The sequence below is a fragment of the Maniola jurtina genome, chromosome 2, assembly GCF_905333055.1.
Source record: "Maniola jurtina chromosome 2, ilManJurt1.1, whole genome shotgun sequence".
Taxonomy (NCBI): domain Eukaryota; kingdom Metazoa; phylum Arthropoda; class Insecta; order Lepidoptera; family Nymphalidae; genus Maniola; species Maniola jurtina.
The window spans coordinates 12,028,034-12,050,093 of NC_060030.1; the positions used below are offsets into that span (position 1 = coordinate 12,028,034).

Sequence of the window (22,060 nt, forward strand, 5' to 3'; positions counted from 1 at the left end):
CCTAATATTCGTTGTTCTCACAGTAATCAAGAATTTTGTATATGCAGAGATTAAGCTAATGCATTCGGCTCAACGATAGATGGTAGGACTTCTAATCGCAACTAAATTCTAGTGTTGGCATCTTTTTCTTCTCTTCTTCATCTTTCTAGTAAAAAAAGGACAGGCAAACTTAATTTAATTTGGAACTGTCAAACCTCGTGGCTTTAGATGCCAGTCTTGAGCATAGTGAGAGTAGTAGAGTAGCAACTATTTGAAGCCTTTTAAAATTCATTTTCCGTCCTTTTTTACCAATATTAAAAAGAAAAAGATGCAGATACTCTAAATTTAGTTTAGCGAAAGACAACAGAATCGCCGTCATTGCGTAGCATAACTAAATATAACATAATAAATCCACTCAGATAAGCAATAGGTAAACCTGCTAAGTTGTATTTCAACGGCGAATTCAACGACGCGTGACATACAAAGCGTTTAGAGAATAGAAGTAGGTACTCGTAAGCTACATTCAGTTTTTTAGCGCTTTTACAATAATATAAATTAGGCATAAGATTAGCTGTGATAGCCTAGTGGTTAAGACATTCGCCTCCAAATCGGAGGTCGGGGGTTCGATCCCCGACACGCACCTGTTACTTTTCGAACTTATGTGACAACACTTACTAGTGTTGGAAGGGAGAATTGCAGGCAAAAGTAAAATTAGATTACAACTTTAATACTAATTTCATCTACACTCGCCGCTGGATCGCCTTGGTTACGCTGCTGTGTGAAATGAATTCTGTACACAAGTTAGCCGCATCTGTAGAAAATAACCTCGTACGCAGACTAAAGGAAAATTATAGAATGAGGAATCTGATCGTCAGTGTGTGAAAATGTCGCACAATAAACAAATCCTGACTCATTTATTGACGGATTATCAACAACAAGCCCAAACGCTAGAAAGCTGAAATTCAGTTTTATAACTCATTTCGTCTACGAGATTTCGAGGTCAAGAGACTTGTGGCATGATCCAGGGACGGACAGACAGACAGACAGTACTTAGGGCTCCGTTTTTACCCTTCGGGTACAGAACTTTGACAACAATACCTCGCGAGTCACGACATGTACCTACTTAGGTACAATGCAATAGAATATGATACGTAGAGAACTGGTTTCACTAATCAGTCAAATTCAAAAAAGGAGGTTCGTATAATTTGAAATGCCAGCTTTTCAATGGCTTTTAATGAGATTTTTTGGATTTCAAAATATTCGAAAGAATCTCTTGGATGCATTCCAATAAGGTTTTAATTATTATTATACTAATATTGTTTCCATTGCCTGTAAATAGTGTACCTCGATAATTCATTTATTTAGGTACTTATACTTTATATAATTTATTTATTTAGACTAGCATTGCAATAAGCCTCAATAGCTCAACGGTTATAGGAGTGGACTGAATTCCGAAAAGTCGGCGGTTCAAACCCCAGCCGTTGCACTATTGTCGTATCCACTCCTAGCACAAGCTTAACGCTTAGTTGGAGGGGAAAGGGGAATGTTAGTCATGATTAAAATGGCTAATAGTCTTTTTTTTTTAAATCAGGATGATTATGTTTATCACTAGTCTGTGGCCTCATAATATTATTGCCAGCAAAACCGATCACAGTTTTTCTCTTCCCCGCTTGATATTGTAGTTCTTGCTACTCACGCTTCCCGGTATTATTAATTGTTTTTATGATACAAATTTGGAACGTTACACAATTATTTTTGGGTTTTGTGCTAAACTAACAGCACGTCTACGGCACGGGTCGCTTGCATTCTTTAATTTTGCAGTTGTCATTTTTTCGCAGTAATATGAACATGCTAAAGAATGTTATTACTTTATTACAAAAAAAAAACAGTCAATTGCGAGTCGGACTAGCATACGAAGGATTCCGCATCATCGTATAAAAATACCAGTATTAATTTATTTTTTGATTTAACCACAAATTTACGGTTTTTGGATTTTTCTTTTTACTTGTGCTATAAGACATTGCTACCTGCCTTTCATGATTTCTAGGTCAACGGGAAGTACCTACCCTATAGGTTTTAATTCCCTTGACGGACAGACATTGAAGTGATCCTATAAGGGATCTTTTTTCTTTTGGGGTACGGAACTCTAACAAATATATTGAAGTTTTGTCGTTGATGGTGTACTTTGTAAGTAGATAGTATTTTGAGATTTAATAAAAATATGTAATTTATTATGACGTACCTACTAAAATAGTAATATGACTTGTTCTGCTGTACACAATCACTAAACTAAAATAACAGGTCTAAATGTATAGACATGTAGGTACAGTTGGCCTCAGAATTCGAGTAGCAATTTCGCAAAACTATTGCATCAAAAACACTTATAACCTTTTTCTATTAACACGCCACATACCTAACGCATGTGTAGAGTGTAGACCCATGCGAATGTAATCATTTAAGTGCTAAACTACTTACGGCCTTTGACTGTACTTCTCTCTTTTACAATGCTCGTGCAGAAAGGAATATAGCGTTTCAGATCTGTCAATTTATTTAAAGATTGTGCATAATACCAGATACCAACAGAATTAGCCACAATGTAGGTATAGGGAATCAGTCTGGTATCTACCTTTATTAATTACTTTTCTATACATTCAAAACCGGATAGCTAATCATGCTCTATTAGTCAAAACCACAATATCGCATTTGATAGCTTTAGCTGCATTTTTTTGGCTAATAATGTCACTATTCCCATTAGTTTAGCCATTTTCTAAATTAATTTATTATCTATTGATTCTTATGAGTTTAGGGTTACCATCCGTCCGGGGTTTCCCGGATTTGTCCTAGTTTAGAGGTCGTCCGGGAAGCGTCTACGCGGGGTTTTTCAAACTGGTCGGATTTTTCGAAATTTATTTTAATAAGGAAATTGTAATACCTACATTTATTTATTTTTCCCATTTTATCCTATTTTTAAACAACAAATAATAAAATAACAAAAACAACAGAAAAAATAACAGAAATACAGAAAAAATAACAGAAACAACAGAAAAAATAACAGAAACACAGAAAAAATAATAGAAACAACAGAAAAAATAACAGAAACACAGAAAAAATAACAGAAACATAGAAAAAATAACAGAAACACAGAAAAAATAACAGAAACAACAAAAAATAAAATAACATCAACAACAAAATCAATAAATAACAGAAACAAAAGAGAAATAAAATAACATAAACGACAAAAAACTGAAGTAACGGAAAAAAAAAAACATTGAATAAAAATATGATAAAATGGATCCCACTGGCAGCAGGGTGGGTTGGACCCTAGCCGCCAGTGGTTAGGGCTCCAGAGTGAGGAACCTCCTCACAATGCGTGCCGTCTCAAGAACCACTGCCTTCTGTATCTTACTTACCCTTGATCCAACAGTTAAGCGACAGTTTCTTAAGATGTTGGTCGAAACTGTTCGCAATAAGACCATGGACTGATACAACTATCGGTACAATAATCGCTGAGTCAACACTCCACATGGCGGTAATCTCGTGGGCCAGGTCCAAGTATTTCGATACTTTTTCCTTTTCTGCTTTCACTAAATTATCATCATGTGGAATAGTGACATCAACAATCATTGCTCGACGCACTGATTGGTCAACTAGCACTATATCAGGTCTATTGGCTACAATATACCTGTCAGTGATAACCGACCGATCCCAGTAAAGCAGGGCACTGCTATTTTCAAGAACTGACATTGGGTCGTACCTATAGTACGGCACCTCAGTATCTACAAGGCCATATTGAAGAGCAAGTTGTTGATGGATTATCTTGGCTACTTGATTATGTCTGTGCAAGTATTCGCCGTTAGCAAGATAAGAACAACCGGAAACAATATGTCTGAGGGATTCCCCAGGAAGATGGCACGCACGACAAATGTCAAGCGTTCCATCTTTCATTATATGTTTCCGGTAATTATTAGTCTTAATAACTTCTTCCATAATTGCGCAGATAAAACCTTCGGTTTCCCCAAAGAGGTCCCCAAACTGTAGCCAGGATACAGAGGCTATGGAATCTACATCCGGCCTAGTTAAGGCCTTGTAGAATCTTCCATGCAACTCCTTACTCCTCCATACAGCTATGCGATCCGAAGTGCTAAGCACTATGGGCTTACGCCAGTTATTTTTGCCTAAGGAAAGCGGAGTAAGACCTTTATCAACTGCAACTACATCCCTATGTATTCCCACATTTACTTTGAGAAAATAATCTCTGAGATTGCATACCTCACGATTATGAAGGTTCTTGGCATTTAAAAAACCACGCCCTCCACACTTGCGTGGGATATACAATCTCATAACAGATGAACGTGGATGATGCATACGATATGTAGTCAACAATTTTCGGATTCTTCGATCCAAGGCATCCAGTTCAGTTTGAGTCCATTTTAGAATGCCAAAAGTGTATATAAGTAAAGGCATAACCCAGCCATTAAAGGCACGTACTTTGTTGCCACCAGATAAAAGACTATTGAGAACTTTTTTTAGGCGGCCAAAGAAACGCTCCTCCACTGCCTGTTTCATAGTCCTCACTTCAATACCAAGCGCTTCTGACATTCCAAGATATTTATATGTTTCACCTTCACAGAGAGATCTAAGAATCAAAGTTTCTGAAAGAACTAAATTCTCAGAGTTCACAACCCTACCTCGCTCTATATTGATAATCGCACACTTGTCAACACCAAATTCCATCCCTATGTTATTGCTAAAGTTCTGAGTAATCTTTAGCAATTTCACAAGGTCTGTTCGTTTAGATGCATACAGTTTGAGATCATCCATATAAAGTAAGTGAGATATGACCTCACCCCCCTTGCGAAGACGATAGCCTAACCCTGAGTCCTTCAGTAGTGTACTGAGAGGATTCAGTGCCAAGCAAAACCATAAAGGGCTCAAACTGTCCCCCTGGAAAATTCCCCGCTTAATCCTTATCGGTTCAGCTGATTCAAAAAACTCATCACCACCTGGTTGACGAAGGACTGTCATCCACTGACTCATACATGAGTCAAGGAAAGAACATAGAGTTGCATCGACCTTATACAACCTCATGATCTCCATGAGCCACGTGTGAGGCACTGAATCATAGGCCTTCTTGTAGTCAATCCAAGCAGCCACTAGATTTTTTCTATTTCGCCGAACCTGTTGGCAAATAGCAGTGTCAATGAGGAGTAGTTCCTTTGTACCGCGTGCCCTAGCCTTACATCCATTCTGAACCTGGGCCAAAATATTATTTGCATTAATATGCATATTTATTTTTGTGGTTAGAATAGATGTAAGTAGCTTATAGATGGTCGGTAAGCAGGTTATACCTACATATTTTTATTATTATTATTTTTTACTAAAAATTTCACATTAAAAAAAAGAAATTCATTTTGAGTTATTGGAAGTATTGACTGATAATAATAGGTAACCATCATTGAAAATCATGATCAAATATCAAGACTGGGTTTGTTTTCAGTTTTTCTTGAATGATGTAATAAAAGGACTGTTTATTTTTTCGATAATATTACTGTTGTCATACTTTAAGGTATACTTATTGCGCTTATAAATTAATAAAAAACAATAATTTACTTTAATTAAGTGAGGTAAAACCAATAGCCTGATAGAGGTATGTTCAGGTTTTACATTCGAAAAAATCCAAAGTTTTCGAGCTCCGTGTCCCAGTTTATGGCTATTGCACATGGCAACCCTATATGAGTTGCATCAGCTATAGGTATGTATCTTGCATAATATATAGGCACCTACTTATCTGACTAGTAGATTTCATTATCTGTCGAATGATCGCCGAATTCATGTAATACAAGATGTTAAGATAAAATGACTGTTAAACTATAGATTTATTGTCCGACAAAGATCAACAAACTGGTCCGTTATCTAAATTGACGATCAAATAAACACACCAATTTTACAGCTTACTACAACTTATCTTCGTTTACCATCATGGTTGAACATAACTTTGCATATGAAATCCTGATGAGAAAATGAATAAAACATAGAATATTCATTGACACTTGCACACCTAATAAACCCACACCTCAGTTTCGTAAATTTATTTGAATTACACAAGTGAAAATCAATAAAAAAGATCTAAAATATACTCAGGTACCTAATAGGCTGATACAGGTTAGCATTAAGTAATAAAATATAACAGACGGCAGAGTGACATAAGGATGCGTTTCCACTAACGTGGATCTGGGCGGAGTGGAGCGGAGAAGAGCAGTGAAAGTATCAAGTGTTTTCATTGAAACGGAACGGATGGAGTGGAACTGAGCTGAGCTCAAACTAGAAGACTAGAGCTGCATTGAGCCGTGTTTCGATTAATCAAACTTGTCTACCCTACCCGCCGCGCCGCGCCACACTATCCCGATTCCCGCTACACTCCACTTCGTGCCCTCCGCTCTACGCCACAGCCACTCGACTCCGTTCTGTCCAGCTCGTTGCCGCGTGTTATATTTTATTTGAAAGTCCGTTCAGCTCCGCTTCACTCCACTTACCTACACAGTTTCCACTGATGCAAAATGGAGGTTTCGAGCACTGTGATTGGCCAATTCACAGTTCGCTCCGCTCCACTCCACCCAACTCCGCGTTAGTGGAAACAAACCCTTAGTAAATAAAGCTCCGTTCCCTCTGGATACGGAATTTTGAAAAGCGTAGGTAAGTACCTACTCTACCTCCCGTGAGTGACAGACATCGCACAGCCTAAGTCTATGGACCTAGAGATTTGGAGTTTAGAGGAATTAATATTCCTTCTGTAGGCTCGGGGTTAAACTAAGGTAAAATTTCAAGGAATTCTAACGGGGTGTTTAAAAATCATATATCGACGCGGGCGAGGCCGCGGGAAAAGACTACAGTTATCTATACAACTGAATAATTGATTATACATATTAGTAAATAGTTCAAGCGTCGACTCTATGCCGCTATCTAAAGTACTTAGGCAAGTACCTGCCTTTATTATATCGGCCCTTAAGTTACGGATGGTGTCACTTAGTCACGCTTAAAATTCTTCACACAAAACGCGCGCTTTTAATGGACTTTTTCTTCTTTAGTTTAATGAACTATAAAATTGAAGAAAGCATTTCACATAAAATTAGCTAACAAGTCAGTATATTATACTGCCGAAGCCATTAAATCAATAGAAGTGTTACGCTTAATTTTCTTTACAAATTAAAATGTTATCTTTACACATTATTAATTGTGTAATAAGTAGCTAATTACACCCTTAATAGCACTTCACTTCCTAATGAAGTATCTACATTATGTATTAACTTTATTAATAATACACCCATATTAACACTTCAGTCTACCTATTAAAAATCTCTAATCTAATCATTAAAATCTCTAAATCTATTTAAGGATCATAGCATTCATTTTAAACCTTTCTCCTCGTACCTTCTAGGTAATATTTTTGACACTAGTATATATCCCAGACTTCATCCGAGTGGATTTAGGTTTTGGTTTTGGTAGAATCCCGTTTTCAAAAAAACTTCTGTGCTTTTCACGTTTCTTGATCTACCTACCGCGGCACTGCACCGGTTAGGATATTAGGTATAACTATAGCTACGTCGTCTAATAATTAGTTAGTCATTGAATTTTATTACATAGACTCTTAAATAAGTGCCTAAATTATGAGCTACTATCTACATAAGTACATAAAAATAAAATTACATAGGTATTAAAACTATTTGTAATTATTTAAAATTTCAAATCACTAGATCGATTGCATCTAAGAACAGATACAAACTTATAATAATCTAATCAAACCCCAAAACAAGGTTTTTAACAAACTCAAAATCAAAAAGCCCACATTACAAAAATTTACTTTATATAAGTAATTGTTATAATGTTTATATTATTTTGTGCGTTTCAAGGTGTTGGTAGGTCTATCCAAGGTATAGGTAGAATCTAAACCTACCAAATAAGTACTTAGTAGCCTACACTTAAGAGTATAGTACCACCTAATAAAATCTAAAATCCTTTGTATTATATGTATACCTATCCATCTCTTTACTCTTCTTTTGTACCACAGTGCACGTAGGTTATTATCTACTAGGTACATACTCGTAGGAACAAATCTCGACGTTGTTATCCATTGAAATCAATGTCAAATCATTGATGATATCAAACTATCCAATCTAGATTAGATAAAAATATAAGTATTAAGTAATCTACGTCAGAACATAATTTTCTTTAACTATCTATAATAATAAACAATTTACCTAAGTATATATTTTTAAAGTACATATATTCTTTGGTCAATATTTTCAATCTCAATAATATAATAGGTATACCTACGAACCTTGGTACCTACCTAATATTTTTAATGGTAGGAACAAAATAATACGTCAGCATTGAAATAGCTAATTTATTATTAAGGTAGCTAGGTCAGCAATCTAAATGCAGGTAGGGAGGTAATACTTATTTAATTTGTAATTTATATAGAATTTATTTAGAACTTTGTCTGGGTTCCCCAAAATGTCATTAAAATAATTAAACCTAGATAGGTATTATTTTGTTAATTAGTAGTGTCAAAAATAACTGTTTTTTAACCCCCGACCCAAAAAGAGGGGTGTTATAAGTTTGACGTGTGTATCTGTGTATCTGTGTATCTGTGTATCTGTGTGTCTGTGTATCTGTGTATCTGTGTATCTGTGTATCTGTGTATCTGTGTATCTGTCTGTGGCATCGTAGCGCCTAAACGAATGAACCGATTTTAATTTAGTTTTTTTTGTTTGAAAGGTGGCTTGATCGAGAGTGTTCTTAGCTATAATCCAAAAAAATTGGTGCAGCCGTTTAAGAGTTATCAGCTCTTTTCTAGTTTTCTTGTAGAAAAGAAGGTTACATAACCGTTAGGTTCATAATATTATGTCAATTGACAAATGTCAAGCTGTCAAGATGGACGTTGCCTTGATACATAATTATTTATTTGAAAATGATGTTTTGGAAAACTCTGATACTTTGGATCGTAGGCGCGGAATAGTCCAAGAAAATTGGTTCAGCCGTTTGAAAGTTATCAGGTCTTTTCGGTCTTTTCTAGTTACTGTAACTTCACTTGTCGGGGGTGTTATAAATTTTTAATTTACACTTGTTAATTTCAAAGATAAGATAGTGAGAATTAATTTTTTTTGGCATAGGGAAGTGCCTGTTTGAGCAATCATAAATACCCACCTATAACATAGTTCAAGACACGTCAGTATGTCCAGCCAAGTTTGAAAATAACGGCTATTTTTTTTCTTTACGAAGGGTTTGGTAGAGTAGGGTTCCCAAGTGTGCTTGGACCCTAATAGAGTAACCGATATTAGCGACGATTGATACAGAATTGGGCCAACTTCAGTTATGTATAATTATATTGTGTTAAACGTTTTATAAATAAGTAAATAATTTCAATAAAATAAGTCTGAATTTTTCAAAGGACCTTGCCAAAATATCGATCACTATTGTTCTAATTAATAATTATTTATGTATGTAAGTGTTTCATTATATTTATGCTAATTTCGCTTATCAAGATGAACTTGGCAAGTACCTACTTTATTGTCCGAGTAAAACAATTAGGCGAGCCATGTCTTCTTTATTAATTAACATACAAACTTAATTTGTTTATATCTATAACTATAGCTTTCTCTCTCTGCATCATAGTCCTCATTTCTGAGGGTTGTGACTACTTTCCTTTACATATGTAAGACTTTAATTTAAATAAAGATTTCTAAGTAAAACTTAAACAAATCTTATTAATATTCGTTTCTGTTTAATAAATGACGCACTTTTTCTCACTATTTTACAAAATAATGGAAAAAACAAGCAGTTAACAGGAATAAATTAGATCGAAAAAAAAAACAAATGATTTTAAATTTTAATGAAGGGAAATTAAAGAAAAACTGACCTGTGAAAGATCGCTCGGGGCCTCCGACTTGGCCGTGTTGGCCGCAGCCCATGCCTCAGCGAACGTCTCCATAGCACTCTGAAAGTCCATCTTGTCAATTCACGACATCAACATGCCGAAATTTCACACATGGGCCCGATACGGCGACGACAACAAGCGACTCTACACGTCCACTCCAGCCGGCCGGCGGCGCGCTACTGGCGCCCGGCCCCGCCCAGCGAACCGCCCGCGTTGAGAAAAACCGATACGATCCGAGCCTCCCGTTTCAGCGCTTTTCTTTTTTAAGCCGCTATTTTAACGAGTTTTTTTTTCACCAAAAGCCCGGCCCACGGTGGTGGTTGGGCGGCCTTCGGATTATTTACACTTGTAATTCACAGATTGCTACACTGATACTTAATTTGTTGTGCCGAGAGGGTGTTAGGCGTTATCTTGTAACGTGATTACGCGGCGCATCGAGATAGGCGTCTTTACGCCGGATCTCGTTACGTGTGAGACAATGCGCTCATTGTTATGATCTATCGCGGTGCCTTATTTAAATTGTACTAAATGGGAAGGTAAATTAGAAGACATTAGGTTGAATTTTTGTCGTTCATTACGTGCAATACGGTGGTCGCAATTTAAAAGGCTATAAAGGAAGCTAATTGCAATATCCTAGCGAATGGGCGATGCTAGGAGGCATTTTTATTCATTAAATAAATCACGCCGGCTTTCTTCCAGCGATGTAAGAAAAAATTTGTCACGGCTTCGTATAATTTTGTACGTGGTCGTTTAAGCAGTATTACCTTCCTGGGAAGCGGCATTTTATCTTAATTTCTATAGCTTTCAGGATATTAACTGCGCGCTATGACAAATTGTAATGATCGACGTAGCGTCTTGGCTAGCTACCTACGAGTATCTACGCTACGGCTTTTATTAGGTTGATGCTTTAATACTTACTTATTTATTTTTATTTACGTTGGACCACTATACTTAATTAATATTTTTTGAACAGAATAAAAGATGTTTTGCAGATGGTACAGGCAGGACTAGGTACCTACCTACTTACTTACGTACCACTGACGTCATATCTTTGGGAATACGTACCTATAGTAGGTAGGTAGATACCTGCCATTCTGGACCTCCGGGACTAATTTTTATCCTAGGTTCAATTTCTACTTTCCAGCTAAAATATAGAAAGGTTTTTAACTGATTTTGTACTAAGAACGACAAGCTTGTTACTATAATATAGTCGACCAAAACAGACAAATCTGTACCTACTATGTTACAATGTGACTGTGCAGCATGCGATATCCACCGCCAGCTTTTGCACTCCAAACATTCTGGAAAAGCAAGCAAGTAAGCAAGCAATACGCACCACCACCACACATTTTCTCTGCTTGTCACACGACAAGCATTTTCTAAAACACACATAACAGGGCTCTCACTCTACTGACAGGAAATTGGAACTACGATTGTATGAAACGAGTGACGGAGAGAGCCCTCTTAATGTACGTTTCACTCCGACACCGGTGCACTGGACCTTAAGATACGGGCTCTCCTAGTTTAGGGGCCAGGCTTCCATGAAAGTTATGTAGGTAAGTACTTAACCAAATTTTGAGCAATAAATATTTATTTCACGTCTTTGATTCTCAGGACAAGAGACCTACTTAGACTCTACAATGCATATATACCTACTTACCTATCAGTTAGCGGTAGGTAACATTTTAACTTACGCCTTCGCATTTCAGTGGGTAGCTAAGTAAATAGGTAAGTACCTACCTACCTACTTATTTACCTTTTAAGTCATGTTAAGAAAAAGTAGATTATAACTATTATATAAGTATAACAATGTTTTACTTTTACTCCCCGAATTGTATAGGCACCCATTTACGGCATGCTATAAAAAAAATTTAAAATAGCTGACACTGATGAAATAAAAGCTCACAATAAAAAGCTGCGTTAACTGTAGCCCCGGTAAGTAAGTAGGGCGATGGAGGCTTTGTATCGAGCGCCTTCTTTGTGGCTAAAACAATACTGAGACGAAGAACCACGATTGTTCGCCTAGAACGAGAGAGAATTACCTACTTAGAAGCTACTAGCTGATGCAAGCGACTCCGTTCGTTTGGATATAAAAATTCCGTGGGAAATCTTTAATTTTCCGGGATAAAAGTAGCATGTTAATCCAGGGCATAATCTACTCGTACTTATCTCCATTTCAAATTACAGCTCAATCCGTCCAATAGTTTTTGCGTGAATGACAAACACAAACACACACACACACACACACACACACACGCCTACACGCAAACTCGCACGCACGCGCACGTGCACAAACACTCAGGCACACACACGCACACCCACAAGCCCATGCATATTCGCACGCACGCGCACACGCAAAGAAATAGCTAACACTAATGAAATAAAAGCTCACAATGAAAGCTGCATTAACTGTTAGCCCCGGTAAGTAGGGCGATGGAGGCTTTGTATCGGGCGCCTTCTTTGTGGCTAAAACAATACTGAGACAGACTCGTACCCGAGAAGTACCTACCTACCTATAGGTACTTACTTAAATGGAGCTATAATAAGAGGGCTCTATTCGTAATGCGCTCTAAACAAACGTAGTTTGGCTCTCATTAGAATCAAACTCAATTTAATAGATACCTACGTTTTTTAAATTTCTCATTTAGAGATCCGAGTCACTACTGTGAGTGGCTCTCTTAAGTCCACATTTACACAAATATTTAAATCTAGATCTTAATACTACCTACTTATTTACTGAATGTTTATAGTTACGTCTTATGTTATCACGTACCTACCTACTTACCATCTTATAGGTACCTAGAGTCTTGTTGCCTCGGACGTCGGGTTTGCCAAAATAATATTTATTTACGTGTCCTAACGTCCTAGGAAGACTAGGAACTAAGTAATATCCGTGTCTGTAGTTTTCCATATTTCCGTTAAGAAAATTCAGTTTCAAAGCTACACGATCGCAAGAATTTACATACTTACAAATCTTTGAACCCGTGCAAAATTTCCATGAAAATAATAGGTTTCGCATTTATAACATGGGTAGTGACATGCTGTCTCGGTATTAGAGAAAAGATTTTGTGGTTTATTCACTTACATAGATACCTACTTGTTATATTGATTTATGCATCAACCAAAGATCTTAATAATTGGTGCACATGCACAATGATGAGCAGAAATCGTAGAAATCATGACGTAATCGAATGTAACACGTGATGTGATACGGGTTCAGAAGTCATTGGTCCCCATGTTTACCTCCGTATAAGGCGTCGAGCCCACTGCTTACAGGGGGCTCAAAAGTTAATATTTCCGATCTTACCGCGGGTCACCTTGATGCTTCATTTTGCCCTTGAAAATTCATCACGAAAATTTTACAGAGTTGATAGGTAAGTAATGTATTTGGTACACCGTTTCATCTTTTGCTGTCAGATTAATATTTTTAAATGAAACCCTTAGGTTTTTAAGGGACAAAGAGAACATAAGAAAAACTTTTCTTAGCCGAAAATATTTTCCAACTAAGTAGTGTTACTTACAAATTAATTAATGATTGCGTAACCACGGGGCTCAAGCCCTAGGCTCAACACACATATAATATTTTAATACAGCTTTTTACCTTTCATGAAGTTCTTTTTAAAGAACACTTGTTTGGTAAAACTGAATTTCCGACATGGACGTTAGGTATATCTAAACGCTGTTTTTAAATTGATCCCAGAACCTAAATGTATAACATATTATGTAGCTAGATGTGAATCTAGATTTAATTTATTTGGTTCCTCATTAGATTTCATTGTACTTATTGGGAGAAGGGGAATATTAGTCAAGTAACAAACCCTATATTCAAAAAATATTATACTTACTTACCTATACTTACCTACTTAAATTGGCAAAAGATAGAATTGACTCTACACTCATAGCTGGAAAACCCCGAAATATGTGATTTAAGTACTTATCAAGAAGCTACTGCATGTTGCATTTTAAAAATTATGTACAATTAACACCCTACTGTAATACACATACGGTTGAAAATACTTAGAACTGATGATAAGTTTACATTTAGATACGAGTGCTAGTTAATAAATATCCACTAAAATAGAAACTGGAAGTCGCTAAACAGATACAAGATTTCGTTCGGGTGATAATTTTTGGACAGTTATTGATGCTCCTACATGGTGACTTGTAATTTTGTATCTTGACTCATTCGGGTGATGGGAAAATCAGTCAAAATTATTCTCAGTTTCGTATTATTGTTTTCGTAGTTCACGTATTGTTGTTGACGTAGTTAGATCTAATAGGTAGATAGGTATAGCACAAGATAGAAAATCCTCTAAGTAAGTAGAATGGAGGATGCGTATGTTGAGTGAAGCGAATTATGGAGTGCCTTCTAGCAAGTTGGACTGACTATATTTAGGTAAGTAGATATTAAGAGGATGTGTAGAGGCGACATACCACCTCTATTCGCTGCATCACCCGTTAAATAAGTAGGTACGTACCTACTGGCCCCAAAGAGGACCCTACGTGGCTGGTTAGTCGAACATAGATACTTAGGTAAGTAATATTCGAATATGCTAGTCATTTGGCAGGCTATTCATTCTCGTCTAGATCTCAGCAGAAGACAGACCTCCAGTTTCGTTATGGGTATACCTAATAGGCATCTCAATAAGACCTGGCGGTCTTGTTAGATCTTTATTGCTTTGAATTAGAGTTAAGTAGGTAGGTACTTATATCAAACTAGCCTCGCAAATAATGCAATAAGTAGGAGTTTAAATTTTCAGAATTTCACAATTAGTATTGTAACAGCATTTGTAAAAGTACCTAAGTATTGCATTAAAATACTTAGGTAGGTACCTACTTACCTATCAAATGTAGCTTGGGCAAATATGTTTAACTGGGAGTCCACTAACGGTTACAGATGGCACGTCCATTATATAAACTAATAGGTAGGTATCGACTAATTTGTGAGAATAATCGATACTTTAATTTATTTCTTAAACTGGACCTTTTCAAGTAAAGATTTTTATATAAACCTGTGAGGATGATATTGCCATTGTCGCAAATAAAATAACCATAAGCCTACGTTGTCGTATTAGTTTACAAATTGCGAAAAACCAAATTAAATTTGAATTTCGGGGCAGGCCGGTCTCATGATCCTTAAGTAGGTAAGTAGATACTTATAGATTTCACTGACAGTGCTCCGTGCAGAATCTGCATGAAGGCAGACGCAATACTAAAGCAGTGGTCTTGGCAGATTAATGCGAGATCTACCTAAGATCCCCAGCCTCACTTGGAAAAGTTTTGCAGCGTGTGCTCCGGAACTTCGCCTTGTTCCTCTTTCACCATCATTCTACTACAAAACAGCGAGAAACAGTGAACGTTGGCATCCGTATCTGGTCGACATCCAAACTACTGGCACGAAACATTTTTGCTCGACGTTAGTCTGACACGAACCGCGGCGTGAGCGGATGAATCGATAATATTTAAGGTATATATTATATGGGTAGGTACCTTTTTACCTCCCTACCTCTTTCATGGAAAAAAATTGTTGCCTTTAGGATTTGCAATAGGTAAAATAAAGTAACTATAAGTACACCATTCGTCACCTTCGCGTGCTTGATGTGTTTTATTAGGTAACTAGCTGTGCCCGCGACTTCGTTCGCGTGGCATAGTGACTTTTCGGGCAGCATGTACATTAAAAATGTTCGCCGTGATTCTTTAAATTGACATTACTTTTTTATTTATGAACCGATTGACATGAAATAAACACTAAATGTTAAGTGAAGCTTACTACAATATATTAATGAAAACCGTATCTAAATCGAATAAGCCGTTTCTCATATTAGCGTGCACAAACACACAGACAAACAGACAAACAGACAAAAAAAAATTAATTACAATTTCGGGTTCGGCATCGATATAATAACAACCCCTGCTACTTTTTTTTTATATATTTCCATTGTACAGACACCACTTTTCTACAATTTTATTATATATGTATAGATGTATAGATTTTGCATAGGTAATACCTACCTAGTAGATAAGTAAGTTGGTAGGTATTAGTCAAACCCATCTGGAGCTAGCAACAGGGAAAAAATTATTAGGTTGGTAACCTCTTATTACTGAATTTTTCCGTAGCCTAAGTAGGTACTTATACTTAGGCATAAACATAGGTCAACAACCGATAAAGTAGTCTTTAAATTTTCAAAGGAAAATAACCAGCCCACGTGATCGCTCGATTCGAAGGCAATTTTTTACATTTGGAATTCTAGGTAGGTAGGTACGCAATTATCTATAACTAGGTTGGTATATACTTAGGTATGTAAAAGCAAAAGCTAACTGACTGATCTATCAACACACAGCTCAAACTAAGATGAAACACGATTTCCTTATAAATAGACCTACTTACTTTCTTATGTATAGGTATGTACGTACTGAAGACCATAAGGAAAATCCTCCACTATGTTGGGAGCGGATTTTACATAGAGTTTTCCGCACATATCCTAATCCGCCTATATCCCAGATACCAATAGAATCGCCGGATTCAGCATTCGGCACTACCTCCTCCAATAAGGGGGGGTTAGGTTTATCCTTTATCCGGTAGATTAGGTGCTCTCTGTCTGGCGGGGGGCGGGGCGCGACCACGCCCACCGGTCGATGCGACCACGGCCAGACTTGGCTCATTGTACCGTTATCTATCGGAGACGCAGCACGCTCATCCGGCCGTCACAGATAAGCACCGGTAACTCTGGTTTGTGACGTCACCCGTCTCGGCGCACAGACAATCGCAGTCTACGCGTAAACAATTGCCAAGTTACGTGAATGAACGAGGAAACTGTGGCAGGTTGGAAAACGTATTGAATCCTTCGAATATGTAGGTTACTGAGATATCTGAAAAGATTTTATTGGGTTAACAAAATACTTACCAACACACTTTTTACCTTAATATCTGCCTGCAGCCTATGTAAAGGAATAGAGATCAAAAAGTAAGAGACGGACTTATCAGAGACAGAAAATCTAACTCTACATTGACTCTATCCATAGGTAGGTACTAATCCATATAGGTGCCCTTTTAGTAAGTACCACAAATAGGTACGGCAGTGTGTCTGTCCGTCTGTTAGCTCTCTTTTTGTCTGGTGGGAGGCTTTGGCTGTAGCCTAGTTAAGTATGTACTTACTTACCACCCTACCGGCAAAGTCGTGCCCCCAAGCGATTTAGCGTTCTAGTATGATGCCGTGTAGAAATCAAAGGGGGTAAGTATGGGTTTAATAAAAACTGCCATACCCAATCCAGGTTAGCCCGCTTCCATCTTAGACCACCAGCCCGGCTAGCATGGGCAGAAGATAAAAATTATATCCCCCGATTATATCCACTGATGTCATACAAATCAGTGGATATAATCGGGGATATAATTTTTATCTACTGCCCATGCTAGCGGGGCAGGTGAGATTGCAGTCAAGGGCTAACTTGTATCTGAATAAAAAAAAAGCTTTTCACGGCCCATCCGTTTCACAGATTTTCATGAAATTCGGTAGGTACTTACAGGGTTAGCTTAATCCCGGGGATAGACATATTATTATGCTACTTTTTATCTCTAACCTATTTTTGCTGTCAACCAGACAGCAAAATTATACCCACTTATTTTTTTTTAATTCCAAGCCTAAAATATATTTAAGAATTTATTAATAGGAATCAAGAGTTTATGCTAGTGCATCTATGCAGTTATCTAGTGATAAAGTTCGTTCATTCACTGAAATTCCCAGTTCATTTACTGGCAATTTATCCTTTTGCCTACTTACCTAGTACTTACTTTATCTCCTCCGACCAATGATTTACGTCTATGTTTATTTCCTAGAAATAGACTGGAATATTGGTAACAGAGAGGATGAGAGCGAGAGAGACCGTGAAACTTCGTTTTTCAGTAAAAATATCATACTTAATCCGCACAGGTATTTGCCTCCTACGACTCTCAGACAACGGGAACGTGGAAATACTTAACAATTTGCCAAGAAAACTTATATCCATACCTACTAATATTGTAAATGCGAAAGTGTGTCTGTCTGTCGTCTGTTCAGCTAGCTTTTCACGGCCCAACAGTTTAACCGATTTTGATGAAAGGTACAAAGTTAGCTTAGGTAGGTACAACCCGGGGAAGGACATAGGCTACTTTTTATCCCGGAAAATCAAAGAGTTCCCATGGGATTCTTAAAAGCCCATCCGTTTAACCGATTTATATGAAAGGTACCTACAGAGGTAGCTTGCATACCGGAAACTGACATAGACAACTTTTTCCCGAAAAATCAAAGAGTTCAGAGCTGAGAGAAACCGAGCTCATTCTTTAATTCATTATCTACCAGACAATATTTTAATAACAACCAGTGAAGCAGCAATGTAGCACCAATCAACCTCGGTGGCTATCATTCAGCGTTAGACACTGACGGTGAAAACTTATTACTTATGTTTTTACTTATTATAGTACCTAAACACAATCCAATGCCAATAACCTTGATAAACAAATTGTCTTATTTTGTAGTTTTCCGCAATGTATAGCGTCCAAAATTCGAGTCAATGCCCCACCTACGACGCGATATTGAGCCCAAGAGGCCTACTTCCGCAACGTTCGTTTGTCTCTAGCATCAGTCAGATGTTTTATTTGGAATATATTGTAAACTTTTAAAAAATACAGGATTTTTATTTGTTTTTTTTTCGGGTTTTTTTTGTGGTTTCTTATCAGTGATCATCAGTACTATCACCTGTCTTTGCTAGCGTTCTGGTTTCATGTTGTATAATTAGCGAGGTAGGATAACTTAGGTACCTATTAGGTACGCAACCAATTTGTAAAAGGTTATACAAAATTTATTATGTTTTACGTAATAAATTCTTAAATTAGTGATCTATTCACAGCATCTATCATGTCGCGGGAATTAATCTGCCATCGTATTACTTTGTCGAGATAACAAATTCCCTATCGGAGCGGGTCGGGGTGCGCCTCCACCGCCCACACTTGTTACAGTAAAGCCAAATTCATACATTAGCTAAATATAACTTTGTGAAGGTTGCTCGGCTACTGGTTTAATTATAAATTGGTATTAAATAAAGTTACAGCTTTTACTCGGTTGTCCGATAAAAAGGAATACCTAATATTTTCATGGTTCATGTATGTATGTATGTATATTAATTTCTTAATTCTATAACTCCTAAATGCCTGACTAGATTTGTTTCACATAGCTTCTAAATGCCTGAGTAGATCTATTCGATACTAGGTAGGTAGGTATCGTTAAAATTCGTAGGTAGGTGCATCGTCCCGAGTGATAAAAGCTAATTATAATTTTTTTGAAAAAATGCAATATGGTTGCTGTATAGCGTCATTTAAAAATGTGAAAAATTTGCTTTTTCGCTCGCTAGAATAGGAGCACATTGTTTTTCATGTTACTTACTTTGTACGCAAATAATCATAATTAAGTATATAATATGCAAGGCAAAGAAGCCCATTGGCGATAGTTATCATTTGCCATCGAATAACGCTTAGATAGGTAAGTATTCTACAGTATGCCCGCCAACAATATGAAAACAAATCCCAAAATAACGTCAAGTAATGGTATAATCATCAATAATCCAAAAAAACATTCAAAAACGGATAACTATCTGCGGTATTCATAGTTCATTCCACTGATGTATATTTTGCTAACGAATTTTGAACTTTATGTGAAACTAGTAGGATTTAATATAGGAATTTAGTAGATAAGGGCTCTACAAGATTGCAACCCGCTGTGAATCCGAGATAATCGTAAAGAAGAATGATTTTGGGATTATTATTAATGAAATGTCACTCATTTTGGACTTTTACCTGTGTTGGTGGTTTCTGAGTGTGAATTTATTGATGAGTAGGTAACATGATAAAAATCGATTTGACAGCAAAACTTTGGTTAGAATAAATGCAAATAACGATAGTTACCTACCACAGGGTGAAATTTTATAATGCCACCTGAAGAAAAAGTACTCTTAATACTGTAGTTAAAAAATTTTACTCAAAGAAAACATTCCTTTATTTTTGAATAGAAAGAAATCTGCATTCAAAGATTTTCGAAAATTCACTTGCCGCACCCGGGAATCGAACCGACTAAAATCTGTAAAAATTACAGACATTACTTTTATTGCATAGATCGCTGGAGGAGTGCCAAGCTTGGGCAGAACAGCGCCGTACACTCGATGCGGCAGTTGGTGGTGGTGGTCTCTCGCTCCCAAACATCGTGCAAGCGATGGTTCGGAGCGAAACAGCGTGGAGTGCCGCTGCCTCCTTTTGCGAGGAGGTGATGTCTGCAAAGGAGGCGGCGGAACGTGAGAGGGAAATTTCAATGGTGGATCCCTCTCGCAGGAGACGCAGCGGGCGCCGAAGGGCAAACGACGACCTCCGGCCTCCATGAGTTGCCGACCTGCGGTTGACGGGCGTAAGGGGCGTTCGTCAACCGATACATAACCAGGTCAGGAGGTAGCGCACCGTGTTCCGGGTGCGCTTCTGAGACGGAGCTGGTAGCAGCCAGCCTAGCGATGGGACCCGTCCGCTTGGCGGCGGGTCAAGTCCTGGCGGGAGTGCGGTGAATACTACCTTAGTGATACCCGCGCAACCGCCAGTCCGTTGAGGAACAAACACAGGTTTTAGTGGGTGCAAGCCCCACATAACCCCTTCGTTTCCCCTGACGGAAGGGTATGCGTTAGGCATTTCCTGTGTATAAAAAAAAAAAAAAGGATCAATTAGGATCAAATTGCTCTAAGAAACTTGATAAATTAAATGAAAGGAAAACCATAACTCTTTAACTAGAATCTTGTTCTATTTACTTACTAGATGACGCCCGCGACCTTCTCTGTTTAGATTTGTGTTTTTTGAGAATCCCTTACGAACTCCTTGATCTTTATAAATCTATACCTACCTACTTACCAAACGTCTAAATCAGTTAATTGGATGGATCGTGAGAAGCAGGCAGACATACAATCTTTCACATTTATAATTAAGTTGTTAAGTAGGTATCTACCTAGTGTAGACTAAAAATTAGATGCAACTCATTTTACAAGTAAGTAACGTGCCCAAAGCCCCAAACCTAAAATTAAACATCGCCGGTTAATCTAAAAATCAAGTAGAATGCGACGAATTTGACAAGTCATTGATTTTTTATCCCAGTCAGATTATCTGGTCTTACCCCACTCGATCAATCTTATCGAAGTTAACTATGACATTTGAAATTTTAAACGGCATACGTGTAATTCGAATCACATTTAAAACAATACTTTAAACTGTATGGGGTAAGGTTTAAATTTGAATGCGTTAAGATATTAGCGATGCTGGAGTGATGGCTGAACGCACGGATCATCATCGGATTCCGGGAAATTCGCCCCGCGTCAATACCTGCCTTTACAGGTAAGTCACAACAGACTATAAATGTTTTAGAAACGACAGTATGAAATGACATCGAACATCCATCCGATAGAGTACAGTGAATCTTAAAAAAAAAAAACATTTTCCGTACGCAATATCTTTTCCAAAATTTAAAGCCGAGTTAAAAAAGTATTGTCAGACATAATAGATAGATAGATAGATATATATTATAGTTTGTTAACTTAGAATGTAGCATGTTTTAAAATATTATTATTGTATAAAGTCACCGTACCTTTAAAAATTTATGTTTTATCTATATTTATATTTATTATTCTCATATAAGTGAACATTGTTCTTCTGAGAAATAAACTCTTTAAACCTAATATCAAAACGAAAAATTTGCAGTAAGATAGGTACTTATACTTTAAATTTAGTTTAGAGAAAATACCTATCATTGTGATTTCGTTGCAACCAATGTGATTGTACAAGTAAATTATAGTAATTGCATAACTGTAATAGTACTAGATACCTATAAGTACATTGTTTATTTTATGTATGAAATGTCTAAGCCTCAAAATGTCCTAGCTGTGTCAAACCCATTTCATCATCCTCAATTTTTTTGTATTAATTTATCTATTTATTTTATTTTTTCTTGTAGATAAGCAGGTACCTATGTGATCTTCCAAACCTTAGGACGTAATTAGGATCTTTGACGAATTCTTAACTGTGATTATATTAACATTATTTATGAATTAGAATGTCTAAATGTACGTAACTCTATGGCAATATGACTTGCT

At 37.1% G+C, this 22,060-nt stretch overlaps 1 protein-coding gene and 1 long non-coding RNA gene across 4 annotated transcripts in view; one reads left to right on the forward strand and one right to left on the reverse strand.

Annotated features, from left to right (window-relative positions):
* The window catches only part of LOC123871216 (homeobox protein dve-1), a 143,719-nt gene extending 133,645 nt beyond the window's left edge, over positions 1–10,074 (reverse strand). For all 3 annotated transcript variants that reach the window (XR_006797237.1, XM_045914885.1, XM_045914872.1), the window contains exon 1: positions 9,896–10,074. Coding sequence is in view for 2 of the 3 variants with exons in the window: in XM_045914885.1 (XP_045770841.1) it covers positions 9,896–9,985 (90 nt within the window). In the remaining variant the exon portion in view is untranslated. The remainder of the gene's footprint in view (positions 1–9,895) is intronic.
* On the forward strand, positions 156–21,206 carry LOC123871225. Its single transcript, XR_006797239.1, has 3 exons — positions 156–225; positions 9,350–9,353; positions 21,196–21,206. It is a non-coding gene; the product is annotated as an uncharacterized LOC123871225 (long non-coding RNA).
* Positions 21,207–22,060: the final 854 nt, after the last annotated feature.